This window comes from Chlorocebus sabaeus, chromosome 15 (assembly GCF_047675955.1).
Source record: "Chlorocebus sabaeus isolate Y175 chromosome 15, mChlSab1.0.hap1, whole genome shotgun sequence".
In the NCBI taxonomy this organism is placed as follows: domain Eukaryota; kingdom Metazoa; phylum Chordata; class Mammalia; order Primates; family Cercopithecidae; genus Chlorocebus; species Chlorocebus sabaeus.
The window spans coordinates 3,016,725-3,029,903 of NC_132918.1; the positions used below are offsets into that span (position 1 = coordinate 3,016,725).

Consider the following 13,179-nt stretch of genomic DNA (forward strand, 5'->3'; position numbering starts at 1 on the left):
AAGGGACTCTTTTGTTTTTAATTTTTACAACTTTGTCTGGGTTTTGGTTTCTTGACTCAGCAAAGTCTATAATGCAGCAGGGCTTGGTAAGCACTAAAGGCGGTACTGAAGCTTTCCTTTATTTTATAATCCCAATTGTTTTTTCTAGAAACCATCAATAGCGTCTAAATGACTGACTCAATTTTTGGATCCTGTTCTCATGACTAAGCAAATGTTTGACTGAAACCAGCCCATATAAATGTCACTGTGCCTCTAACTCTCTGTAGCCATTCCTGAATTTCTTTCAGCACTGGGAAAACCAGTCTGTGCACCAAAAATGTCTAAAACTGGAACCAAGGTAAGTAGTCATACTGATTTTTAGCCTACCCACTTTTCACCTAATGATGCATTAAACACACAGAAAAGCTTTTGCTTCTTTGCCTAGAGGTGAGTATGATAGTGGTTAGAGAACTGGGATTGAGAGAGAAGATTAAGAAATGCTTATTATTTTTCTACTCTTAACAGAATTACTAAACACTTTATTAAGGGTTTATCTTTATGTATGGTGCTATGTTGAATACTATACAGGTAAATAATTTATAATATCACTATTATTTCTGCCTTCTAGCAACTAATATTCTATGCAACTGATATTCTCCATAGGAATAAGACATGCTAATGGAGATTATATGGAGAAGAAAACTTTTAATAATCAATTAAAATTTTGTTTTCTGAAATGTAGCCTCAACCATTAGTGTTCTAAAAGGCCAAAGTGGATGGGCTAATCAGGTGAATAAACTCCTACATCTCTCCTTCATTCAAGCAATTATTTTTACTTGTTCCCCAAATAAAGTGCTCCCTTATAGTCAGAAAATTGCCTGTAAAGTATTTGACTCACAATTGTTGGATTGGAAATTATTCTCTCAGATAGGGCTTTGGGAATGAGGGAATATGCCTTCATTTTCTTTTTAGCTCTTCCACTGATGAGACAAAACCGCTGCGCGATTTTTACCCCCAGCTATTCGAAAATTTTCAAACCCATTGAATCTTCAAAGAATGGGGAAGAAATGTTGAATGAATATTTGTTTATCTTTCACTTATATTCTCCAGTTGTTGACATTTTGCCATATTTGGTCTCTCCTATCTCCATCTCTTTCTCTTTACTAAACCATTTGAAAATTAGTAGCAAACTTTATTATACTTTTGCCTTGAGTATTTAGGCATGTATCTCCTAAAAACTAGGGCGTTTTCCTGTATAAACACTGTGTCATTAGCGTGTCCCCAAGATTTACCATAAATACAATAGCTAATATTGAGACCATATTCATATCTCCCCTGATTGTCCCCAAAAACGTGCTTCATGGTGGCCTTTTCCCCTAATACAGGATCAAAAACGTGTATTGCACTTGGTTGTCATGTCTCTTTATTCTCTTCAATTTTTTTAGCCTCTCTAAAAAAGTCCCCCTACCCTTTTGTTGTTGTTCTTGAGACACTGACATTTTTCAGAGCCTAGGTTAGATGTCTTTTAGGAAGTCTTGCAATCTAGATTTGTCTAATTGTTTCCTCATGTTTAGATTCAGAATAAATATCTTTGCCAAGAAAGCTACATAGGCAATGTTGTGTACTTCCTGTTGCATCATGTCAGAGGTACCTGTTAACTTGTTCTGTAATTTAGTGTCTTTAGCACTCTGAGGTTCTTGAAAATATACCATGCAAATCCACTAAAAAAGAATTTTAAGTCCTTAGAGGAGGGATATCCATGTGTCTTGAGGTAAAGCTGTTATACAACCATCTTAGATGAAAACATCTGCTTTTAAAGATTTGCAGAGTAGTAATAGTGTACTCTTTTTTATTTATAGCTGAGTTGTTCATTTAGTTAAATAACTTTTGCTTGCTAGGGTAAAGGAGATAGTAAATTATTTCTTACTCTTTCTCATTGCTTCTTCCTTTCCCACTATCCTGCTAGCAGTTTAATCAGAGGAGCTATGGGCTTGGCAAAAGGAATAGATTTAACTAAGTATGTTTTCATTACCTCTGGGATACTCAAGGCATTTTTCTCTCTGCTGCATTGGATTAGTAGGCCGTTTTTCCACAAATAAACCTGATAATGATAGGAATTTTGTAATAATTTCTGAGAAAACTTTCTGCACATTTCTTAGCCTTCTCTACAAAATGTTTTGCCCAAGGGTCAAAACCTCTAAGCTGACAATAGCATGGATTTCATGGTTATTCTACAAATAGAAATTGAGCACAGCTCGGTGCAACATTCTCTGGCTCTTGAGATATAGAAGGTCTCCCACTGAAAGGAGAGCTTAGTCTTGGAGCTAAGTAATGATTCCATAGCAACAGGATGAGGGCTCTGTTTCAACTGTTGGATGGTTGGCTGGTCTTCTGGGAGGGTGGACATCAGGTGACCTTATCAGGTGTCGTGTATATTTTTACTTAGCAGATATTGATAATTAGTCAAGCAAATGTGCAGAAGGCAGTAAATGTGAGAAACTATGAAGTGAAATCGATGGTATTATTAACTTCATTTCCCATAGGATATCTTTTGCAAAGGCTCTTCTTGGTGACTATTTGGTCAAAAACCAAAGGCAAATAGAACATATGAATTAAGGAGTTTAAAATCTATCCATTCTCAGTAAGTTATTTGACCTTCCTAAAGATCTCTCCACAGGTCACGAGGAAGGGCCCCTCAGGCTTAGGCCCAGCCTTGTTCCTTGTCCAAGAGACAAGGTTAAGTGCTGCCATGTTAAACGAAGCTAACTGTGCAGGCAGAAAGACAGCAAAGGAAAATAAAGTGAACAATAGATTACTCACCAGGAGTTTTGCACTGCAGCCCACCAGCTTGTCTGCAACTAACTTGTAACTAGGTAGTGACATTAGGCCAATCACTTAACTTCTTCATCTGTAAAAACTGTAGCAAAAGCTTACTGCCAATTGTGAGTCAGCTATTAAACTAAGTACTTTATCAACATCCCCTTGGACCCTCAGAACATACCATCTGCAAGAGACACTGTCATGCTGTTTTGCAAATGAAGAGCTGTAGAGAAAGGTTAATTGCCCTGTCCAAGGTCACATGGCAAGAAAGCAGTAGTACTGGGATTTTTTTTTTTCTTATCCATAAACTGAGGTGCCATGTATCTAAATCTATATACTGTGCTAAGATGGGAAGGGAACTGAAACACATAAAGAAATTTGGGCAGGGGGTAAAGGAGATGAAGTAGATGACTTAGGAGTTAGGAGTGGGAAGGAAAAACGACCCTTTTAGGGAACAGGAAAGAGAATAGTTGAAATAAATGGGAAGGGAAGGGAAAGATTAAGGTGGAGGGAAATAATTATTAGTATATTAGTATGTAGATAGAAATACCCAGGGTAGAGGAGAATGAGGTTTTATGCCTTTTTGTGAGTCATTCTTGGTTTCTTCCTCTCCTCATTCCCTCCATCTAATTAGTCACCAAATCCTGAAGTTCTTTACTGTTTTCTCATCATCATTCACATTGGAGTTGCATTTTGGTTGGCCGTCATCATATCTCACCTGGCCCACAGCAGCCATCTGTTTCTAGACACACACTACTAAGTCCAACTCACTCATAATCACCAAAGGGATTCCAGCGTGGTTCTTGTGTCATTTTTCTGGCTTTATTTTCTAATACTTCACCACATGTTCAGTATGTACTGGGTTTAATGAACTACTTATTGTCCCTATAATGGGCCATGTTCTTTCACTTCTTTATTCTTTTGAACATGTTTGTTCCTTTTCATTTGCCTCTGGAAAATACCTACTTATCCTTCAATCCTCAGCTCAAAGATCCTGTCAAGACAATACCTGGCTCTGCTCCTTTCATCTGAAATGACTCACATAATTTTCTCCCCTGAAGTCCATAAAGTAAATCAGCCACAAGGTGGCAGCATAATGCCAGGTAATTAACTGTTCAAAGCATGACACCTATGATTTCAGTTTATAACCTAGCATTGATCTGAAATTCCATCTTAAAAAAAAAAAAAGATGAAAATATTGTGGAATTATTGAATAACAAGGGACAAGCTCTGTAGCCCATTTGTAGTTTTCATCATGGTTTTCAGGAACCACTTGGTGAATCCTTGGGAGTTCCCAGGGACTCTGTCTCCTGTTTTAGCCAGAAAAGCTCTGAGAGTTGTTTTAAAGCCTGGACTTCCAGTCTGCTGTAGTCTTCAAATAGGAAGCTGAAGCTTAGAGAGGTGGCTGGATGAAGATCGTAAGGCTAATCGTGGAGAGGGAGCTCTGTAGTCCAGACTTACTGTTTCTGGTTTCACAGGGCTGCATATTTTTCAGTGCCATCAGAGACTTACCCCAGGTATTGTGGTAGAAACTTGATAATTGGAGGCAAGGAGCATTCTTGCCTTATCATTTTGTTACTTTGCAACTACTCTGTTGGCAATAAACTAATAATAAAGAACATAATATGATATATTTTCATATATGAAATCTCTACATCCATCTAAAATAAGCTCTCTAAAGCTAAGGTTTATGTTTTATTTTTCTCTTTGTATCTTCCATATCACCTAGGAGTCATTCATCTTCATGAAACAATTATTGAAGTCAAGTGATGGGCATAGAGGATTGATAGCTCAAATAAGGCTTGGAAAAAGTGTACTTGCCTTGGAAAAGTGTACTAGGATTCTGGTGGGAGGCGTAGACATATAAATGGATAATTTATAATATAATGTGGTAAGTACAGAGAGCTGTGGGAACATAAAGGAAGGAAAATGAACTTGGTTCTGAGATTGCTCGCTTCTCTCAGAGCCCTTTTCTGTTTTGCTTCATGTTCAGCTTTCAGGAAGTACTCATTTCTGTTGTTGACAACTGAAGTTGTCTGTCAGAAAGCAATGTTGTAAGGTGACATACAACTACATATTTTTCCTCAAAATTGAGGAGAAAGAAATTTCTAAAGTAGGCATTATATTCCTATTTTTTATCTGTGAATTAAGCCCCCCAACTCCTCAGCTCTTTCTCTGTTGGCCCTCTACTTCAGATTACCTTCTATGAAGACAAAAATTTTCAAGGCCGTCGCTATGACTGTGACTGCGACTGTGCAGATTTCCACACATACCTAAGTCGCTGCAACTCCATTAAAGTGGAAGGAGGCACCTGGGCTGTTTACGAAAGGCCCAACTTTGCTGGGTACATGTACATCTTACCCCAGGGAGAGTACCCTGAATACCAGCGTTGGATGGGCCTCAATGACCGCCTTAGCTCCTGCAGAGCTGTTCATCTGGTGAGTCTGGGGACTGTGCAGTCCCTCTCTTTCCCACACCCTCTGTCTGCTTTCTCTTGCTTTTAGGTGAAAATTTTCTTGAGTCTTTTCTACCTCTAAATGAGTAGCTGCTTGTTGGCTGCTGGGGCTTGAATAACATCTTAGAGCAGTTCATCGCAAGAATGACTACACTAATTTCCAGGGTGCTCTCTCTGCCTCTTGAGTGTTTTGAAGAATTAATTTTTTCTTATTGAAAGTTAGCTGTTTTAATCAGTACATGGTGAGATGGGAGTTCAGATCATCTAGCTTTCAAGGTGATAAGTTCTGAGCAATACTGTTCTCTAAGTTCTTGACCTGCTGGTGATTTCCGTAATGGTTTCTGTTCATTTTCTCCTGTGTCTTTTCAGCCTAGTGGAGGCCAGTATAAGATTCAGATCTTTGAGAAAGGGGATTTTAATGGTCAGATGTATGAAACCACTGAAGATTGCCCTTCCATCATGGAGCAATTTCATATGCGAGAGATCCACTCCTGTAAGGTGCTGGAGGGTGTCTGGATTTTCTATGAGCTACCCAACTACCGTGGCAGGCAGTACCTCCTGGACAAGAAGGAGTACCGGAAGCCCATCGATTGGGGTGCAGTTTCCCCAGCTGTCCAGTCTTTCCGCCGCATTGTGGAGTAATGACATGAATGGGGCCATGTTCTTCCTGAGGCCCAAATGCTGGCTGGCCTTGTGGTCCAAATAGGCATCATCAATAAAACAGTTGGCATGCATCCCACTGCTGACTATAACGCCTCTCCTTAAATGCTTCTAGGGACCAGCAATATAATGCTCGCCACAGTGGGCAGTTACACTAAGCAACACATCCACCAGATCACCAATCTAGATCTTTGTGCCAAACAAAATGAGTCTCATTAAAAGGTTAGAAAGTCATACTGCCATGTGGTGGTTCCTTTTGCTTATGTTTTGCTTTATTCAACAGGCACAGTAATAATGGCTACCATTTATTGAATGCCTACATTATTTCATTTTCTCTTTACAACCCTGAGAGAGGTAGTTTGTCTGTATTTTATAAATAAGGAAACAGAGAAATTTAAAATTTGCCCAAATTCACCAGTTGGTGAATGGAGGAGCCAGGATTCAGTCCGGGCTACTTCTGCTCCCCAAATCATTGTTCTTTCTAACACATGCATTCAACACGTTGGCTGGAGATCTGTGCATGTAGTGTCTGTAGAAGCCCCTGAAAATTTTTAAAGGTAGAAAAGAGAGGGTCCACTGATGTTCCAATTGAGGGAACAGAGTATCTATCAAGAACAACCAGTGAAAACAGGGTTATTATTTGAAAATGATGGAGCCATAAGCCATCTGAAGTCCTTGTTTAAGATCCAAAGACTGCTGTGTTAGTTACTTCTCAACCCTAAGTTTAGACTTTCTGTGTAAAGAAAGGACATATTAAAAATGTCCCTACGCTATAATAGTTGAAATGGGAGTTTTATGAAGTTTTACTTGCTTTGAGTAACCCCCGAGATTTTATTTCATCTTGCCTAAGAGGAGAATGATGAAGGAAACAGTATGACCAGGAGTATTTAGTGAGCATCCAGGTGAACCTGGGGATGTGCGGAATGCACCCATCTGTAAACAAGATAGCAAAGCCCCTGTGTCTAGGAGCCTTCCCCAAAAGGACAAATTAGAATTGCTAAATTCCCTTTGGGTATACTCTGTAGTGTATAGTGCACAGTTGCCCCAAAATATGTTTATTCATATTGTTATATTCCCCTCCCTTTTGTCATTTTGTCTGTTTGAAGTGAGAGACTGAAAAAAAGTGGGTGTAAGTAAGGTAGGGAAACATGACAAATGGAGAAGGAATGGGAAGCCATTTGCTGGGCTGCAGAGAGCTCTGGCCTGTGAGCTGACTGCAGCCATGAGCTCTCAATTTTGTCACCATACTATGAAGCTACCTTTCCTTATCTCCAAAACAAGGGAGCTGAGCCAAATGCTCTCTAGAGTCTCATCTAACACAAACATTCTCATTCCCCAGAGACCAGCAGGAGGACACTAAAAAACTAGCTGATGACCAAGGACTACTGACACTTAGTTTTAGAGGCACAATTTCCAGAAATGACCTCAGAGATCCACTGATTTTTTGCCAAAGAAATAGGCTGTGGTAACTGAGTTAGTATCAGTCTCTTTTCTCATATCAACTGCTTGCCATGTTCTTTGGTGAGTTGGTCACGGTCTGTTCAAAACAACTAGAAAAGCAGCTCTGGCAGCAGGCTAGGAAAACAAGAAGTGTCAGGATGACTAACCACAGTTACAGAGAAGTAGAAGATGACTTTTGACAGATAAAAGCAGGATTATTATTTTGGAGTGTTGCGTGCCTCCTGGTTCATGCCTTGGTCTAGAAAGAGATTGCTATCATTTTCTCCAGCTGCAGACACACCAATCAACTTTAGGCTTAAAAGGAATTTGACTAACAATTGATATTAGAGGTCAAAAACACTTTATATCCTTACCTGTGAGTCAGTCCCAGCTCTTTTGGTAGAACATTCGGCTGTTAGGACAAGAAGCCGGTGTCTTACCTGCCACCCACACCCAGAACGGCACCTGATAATTCAGTTATCTCCCCCTACCTTTTATTGTTTTATCGCTCTGAAATGGGGGATCTCAATAAAATAAAGCAAGGACACCCTTAAACCATTTTGGTCCTATTTCCATCACAAGAATTTCTCTAAGACAAGTCTCTGAATATTCTCATATATGGAGCTCACTGTCTCAAAACAAAATATCAAAAGCTTCTATCTAGAACTTCCAAGTATTGGAATAGAAAAATAAATATAGTATAGATATGTCCCATGTAATATTTGTAAAATTTGTCTGAAATTCAAATTTAACTGTATTCTATATTTTTATTTGCTAAATCCAACAACCCTACTTCAAGGACAAGGCAAGTTACACAGGAGTGACATGGGGCTAAGAGCGGAGGGTGGTGCAAGCTGTGAAAACGAGCACATTCCCCAATAGAAGGACATTTAAATACATTTTTTTAAAAAAATCACTGCACACCAACAAAATACATCTGTATCTGAATGTGGCTTGTGGACCACCAGTTTCCAATCTTGGCTTGTAGGACAGCTCTGAATATCAGAAATTGTTTCTGGGATTGAGCCAAAATCTGATCCCTGAAGCTTTCAACCTGCAATCCTAATTTTCATCCACAGGATAGCTCTTTAGGTATATAAAGATGCCTCCAGTTTGCTTCCATGGTAGCATTTCTACACTGAGCAATGTCTATTTCTTTCATCCTTCCTTTCTTGATGTATGGGCTCCCAGACTCGTCACCATCCTGGTGCCTCTCCTCATGCTAATGGTCATTTCTCTCTCCCCACTGTCATAGCTGTATGTGGTCTGACCAGTGCAGACTACAGCTGGAGGATTATGTTCAGTTCTTTCATCTTTTTTCTCTGATTTATACTGTTCTTAACTAAGCTCAGCTCTCGCTGTGGCCCAGCCCTGATATGGATGACTGGCTACCTCTCCCTAAGAGCCAACTCTCCAGTCAAAGGGCTAAAGAGTTCTCTTCCTCTTTTGGTAGTTAGACAGAAATGGATTCAAATTCCGCTACTTCCATATGTTAGCTCTAAGTCACATAATCTAACATGTATGTATATCCTCAATTTTCTGTGAAACTAACATAACACCTAATTTGTGGTCATTAAAATGAGATGGTATGTGAAAAATACGTAGCATATAGAGTTAATTGTCATTATTTTCTGTAGTTTTACTCCATAAAAATACCCCAAACACTGAATTGCAAATACTGAACTATTGCTCTTAGATAAAATACTAGGTTAAGTTCCTGTAAGCCTCTGGTCACATTTTTGTCAACTGATCAATATATAAACTTTTTTCGTATGTGTTTCTGTTTAAAGACTCTGGAATATATGTTGTTGATTTATTAACATGGAACTCAGGGCCAGCAGCACTGTAAATGCTGCCTGAAGAAAGAGGATCTAACAGGTATCTCAGTAAGGCACATCGCAGCCTTCTCAGGTTTAGGAACACTAGACAGCCCTTCAGCACTACATTTGGGGATGTTTTCAACAGTGACATTACTAATAAAGAACAATGCAATGTGGAAAGCATGGCACTAAATAGGCTGAAAGGAGACTTGTCTACAGTATGAGAGCTGAAACAAGAAGGGGGAGCATTTGTTCAACTGTAACTGGGAATATGCTCATTGGATGACTCAGATTTTCACTGCTCTGCTCATATCCATAAATGATCACAAGAGTTCCACAATTAGTGATTTTTGCGATTACAATGAAATTGGAGGGAGTGGGTGAATTTGCAAGTATGGAATCTACGTTATAATGAGGGTCACCAGTTCTTTACCACCATGGTTGCCATATTAGTATTGTTTCTGAGCACTAAAGTACTTCTGTTATCAGATTGTGTGTGTGTGTGTGTGTGTGTTAACTTGTCTAGCTTTTTAAATGCCTGTTTCTATCCCCTAGTTGTTTTCAGAAAAGCATCTCTGCATTTTTGGCAGATACCCCGTAATTGGGAAGAAATATATCAAAATGGTCCAACCCATCCTACTACCTTGCAAAAGAGCCATATTTTTGTTATCATAGGAGTTCAACCTTTTCTTAGCTCTCCCATAAGCTTCTCCCTTGGTTCTAGCTCCCAGCAATTTCCACAGCCAGCAGAATTGTCCCTAGAGTTCACACAAGTCCCCTTTATTTTTGTCTCTCTTTTCTGAGGTTCCTCAGGAGACAGAGGGTAGCTAATCACTGAGCTTTGGGTGACCAGCTTCTGACACACACAGGAGTCCCTCATGGGTGTGACTTCAGTGCAAGGGAAACCTTTCTGTCCACAGACACCTCACACCTTTACCTCTTCCTTCAAACCTCAAACTTCAAAGTCAGGCAATTTTAGAACAGGAGAGGCTGGGGCTTCCCCATATACTGTAAAAACAGTGAGATGGGGCTTACTAACTCTAGTTTACAGATGAGGAACTGGGGCTCAAAGAGGCTAAAGAACTTGTCTGAGGTCATTGGTTCCAAAGCTCTCATTCTTTCCACTGTACCATGCAACTTCTGCTTCTCAACTCTCAAGACAGAACCATGGTAACTTGTCTATCATAGAATGAGCTATTTCTTTTTAAATAACTTTATTGAGATATAATTCACATGTCATAAATCCACCTGTTTAAAGCATACAATACAGTGGTTTTTAGTATCCTTACCATGGAGTGTGTGTGCAATCATGACCACAGGCAATTTTAGAACATATTCCTCACCTCGAAAAGAAACCCAGTACCCTTTAGGGATCACTGTCTTATCTCTCTCTTCAACCCCTCAGTCCTGAAGAACTACTTTCTGTAGATTTCTGAATCTATTTTCTGTGTGTATGTATTTGCCTATTCTGGACCTTTTATATAAATGAAATGATAAAACACATGGTCTTTTGTGACTGGCTGCTTTCACTTAGTGAAATGTTTCCAAGGTTCGCAGATAGTGCAGCCTATGTTGTTGCTTCCTTCCTTTTTGTGACTAAATAATACTCCATTGTATGGAAATTACACATTTTGTTTATCCATTTATCAGTAGATAGACATTTGAGCTGTTTTCACCTTTTGGCTATTTTGATTCTTTTTTTTTAAAACAGAGACAGGGCCCACTCTTTTGCCCAGGCTGGAGTGCAGTGGCATGATCATGGCACACTGCAGCCTTGAAATCCTGGACTCAAGCAATCTTCCTGTGTTGGCCTCACAAAGTGCTGGGATTACAGGCATGAGCCACTGTGCCCGGACTGTGTATAAGTTTTTATGTGAACATGTATTTTCATTTCTCTTGGGTATAACCTAGGAGTATAATTGCTGGGCATCTGAGCTATTTCTTAAATGCTGGAAACATGCAGGGCCTTGAAGCCAATACAGACCTAGGTCGAATTCTACCTCTCCCACTTTCTAGTTGCAGGATTTGGGCAAACACACTTCTCTTAGTCTTAGATTTTTTATATGTAAAATAGAGGTAGTTATAACTACTTCACAGCGTTAGATGAGATAATAAGAGAAAAATTCTTAGCCCAGTGAATGACCCAAAGGAGCAGGTACCGAGTAAAGGCAGCTGTTCTAAAAGATGGAATCTCTGGAAGGAGGAGACTTAAGAGGAGTCCTTTGTGGTAAACAGATTGGGAACCAGAGGGATGTTTGTCTCTCCAATCCCACTCTGCTTTAATAATCAATGATTTTATGACATCATTTCTGGGAGTAAGTGCAGGGGAGGGGGTTGGGGAGGGGTTTGGGGAGGGGAGGGGAGGTAGTAGTAGGGAGTACAGGAGAGTCAGAGAGCTCTGTACAGCTGAGGGGGGTAGCTGATTGCACAGAAAGGGGAAGTTAATCTCACTCTATTTCTGCCAGGCCTGTGCTGCCCACTTGGTCTTCTCTTATCTCAGCTAAATGATCTCATTTCCTTTCACTTTAGTCCTGTTTCCCCAGCACCAGTGTGCCCCTTTGCGAGCCTCAGCACCCTGGTTGAGTGGTTCTGGAATTGATTAGCTTTCAGAGGAAATCCTGCCAGCACTTTGCCTTCTGGGACACAGCAGACAGAGATTTATTCCTATTGTTCATGCCCCACCCCGCTGAACAGGCCACATTAGCCTGTCCATTGAACCATGGGGCCTGAACAATGGTGGAGCCTGGCTGTAGTGCTGACCTCCACAATTTCTGGGTACACAATGGATGGTTTGCTTGAGCACACAGTGAACCTGGTGACCCTAGCTAGGCTAGTACTCCAGGATCCAGCACTCAGGACAGAAAGATGAATCTTTAGACTGTGTTTCTGTGAGCAGGGGGAGAGGAACAGATGAAAGAAGGGGGAAGAGGGTTGCCTGCAAGTTAGTTATAAATTAGAACCACTCACAAGCTTTTGGGGCCTCCCTAAAGGCCAGAGGTCCTAGCAGTTGTGAGGGAGTCACTATTACCTGCCACAGTCACTGGGTCTTGCAACCACTTAAGCAGCAGCTCATATTTGCATAGTATTTAAGAGTTTGTAAGGCTCTTTGACATACGATACCTCATTTGACCCTCACTATGGTTACGTGAGAAACAGGAGATAGTTATCATTATTCCCATCTTACTCATGAATAAATGGAATGAGAAGAGGCTCTGTGACTTTCATGTGGATTACAGACTTTCTATGCCACCATATTTAAGACCAGCCTGTTGGTGTGATGGGGGGTTCATGCCAGAAGTCTTCTCTGTGATGTGACAATTTCAAGAAAGCCATTTTCCTCATTTTTGTCACAAGTCTAAGGCATGCTTTCAGTGTAAGTGGACCCTATGGTTTCAAGTAACGTTAGTGAAATACAAGTGTGAAGAAGAGTGCTAGAGTTGGGGGGAAGTGTGAATGTCTGTAAGTATGTACCCGAAAGACAAATAGAAATGTATTTATCCAGAAAATGTGGCACATATACACCATGGAATACTATGCAGTCATAGAAAAGAATGAGTTCATGTCCTTTGCAGGGACACAGATGCAGCTAGAAGCCATCATTCTCAGCAAACTAACACAGAAACAGAAAACCAAACACCACACGTTCTCACTCATAAGTGAGAGTTGAACAATGAGAACACATGAACACAGGGAGGGGAACATCACACACTGGGGCCTGTCGTGGGATAAGGGGGCAAGGAGAGGGAGAGCATTAGGACAAATACCTAATACATATGAGGCTTAAAACCTAGATGACGGGTTGATGGGTGCAGCAAACCACCATGGCACATGTATACCTATGTAACAAACCTGCACATTCTGCATATGTATCCCAGAACTTAAAGTTAGATTAAAAAAAAAATAAATGTATTTATCCATGGTTTCGCTGATCTTTTGCCTTTCTGCCCTCCATTTCTCTGGTTTCTGTCTGGGTCCTGCCATAATGGAAGGATGAATTTGGCAGAT

The 13,179-nt window shown here is 40.3% G+C and overlaps 1 protein-coding gene across 1 annotated transcript; it reads left to right on the forward strand.

Moving 5' to 3' along the window:
* Positions 1-740: 740 nt before the first annotated feature.
* Positions 741-7,973, forward strand: CRYGS (crystallin gamma S). Its single transcript, XM_007971825.3, has 2 exons — positions 741-5,237; positions 5,624-7,973. The coding sequence occupies exons 1-2, from the start codon at positions 5,148-5,150 to the stop codon at positions 5,894-5,896; spliced, it is 363 nt and encodes a 120-aa protein (XP_007970016.1). The 5' UTR covers positions 741-5,147; the 3' UTR covers positions 5,897-7,973.
* The last annotated feature ends 5,206 nt before the right edge of the window (positions 7,974-13,179 follow it).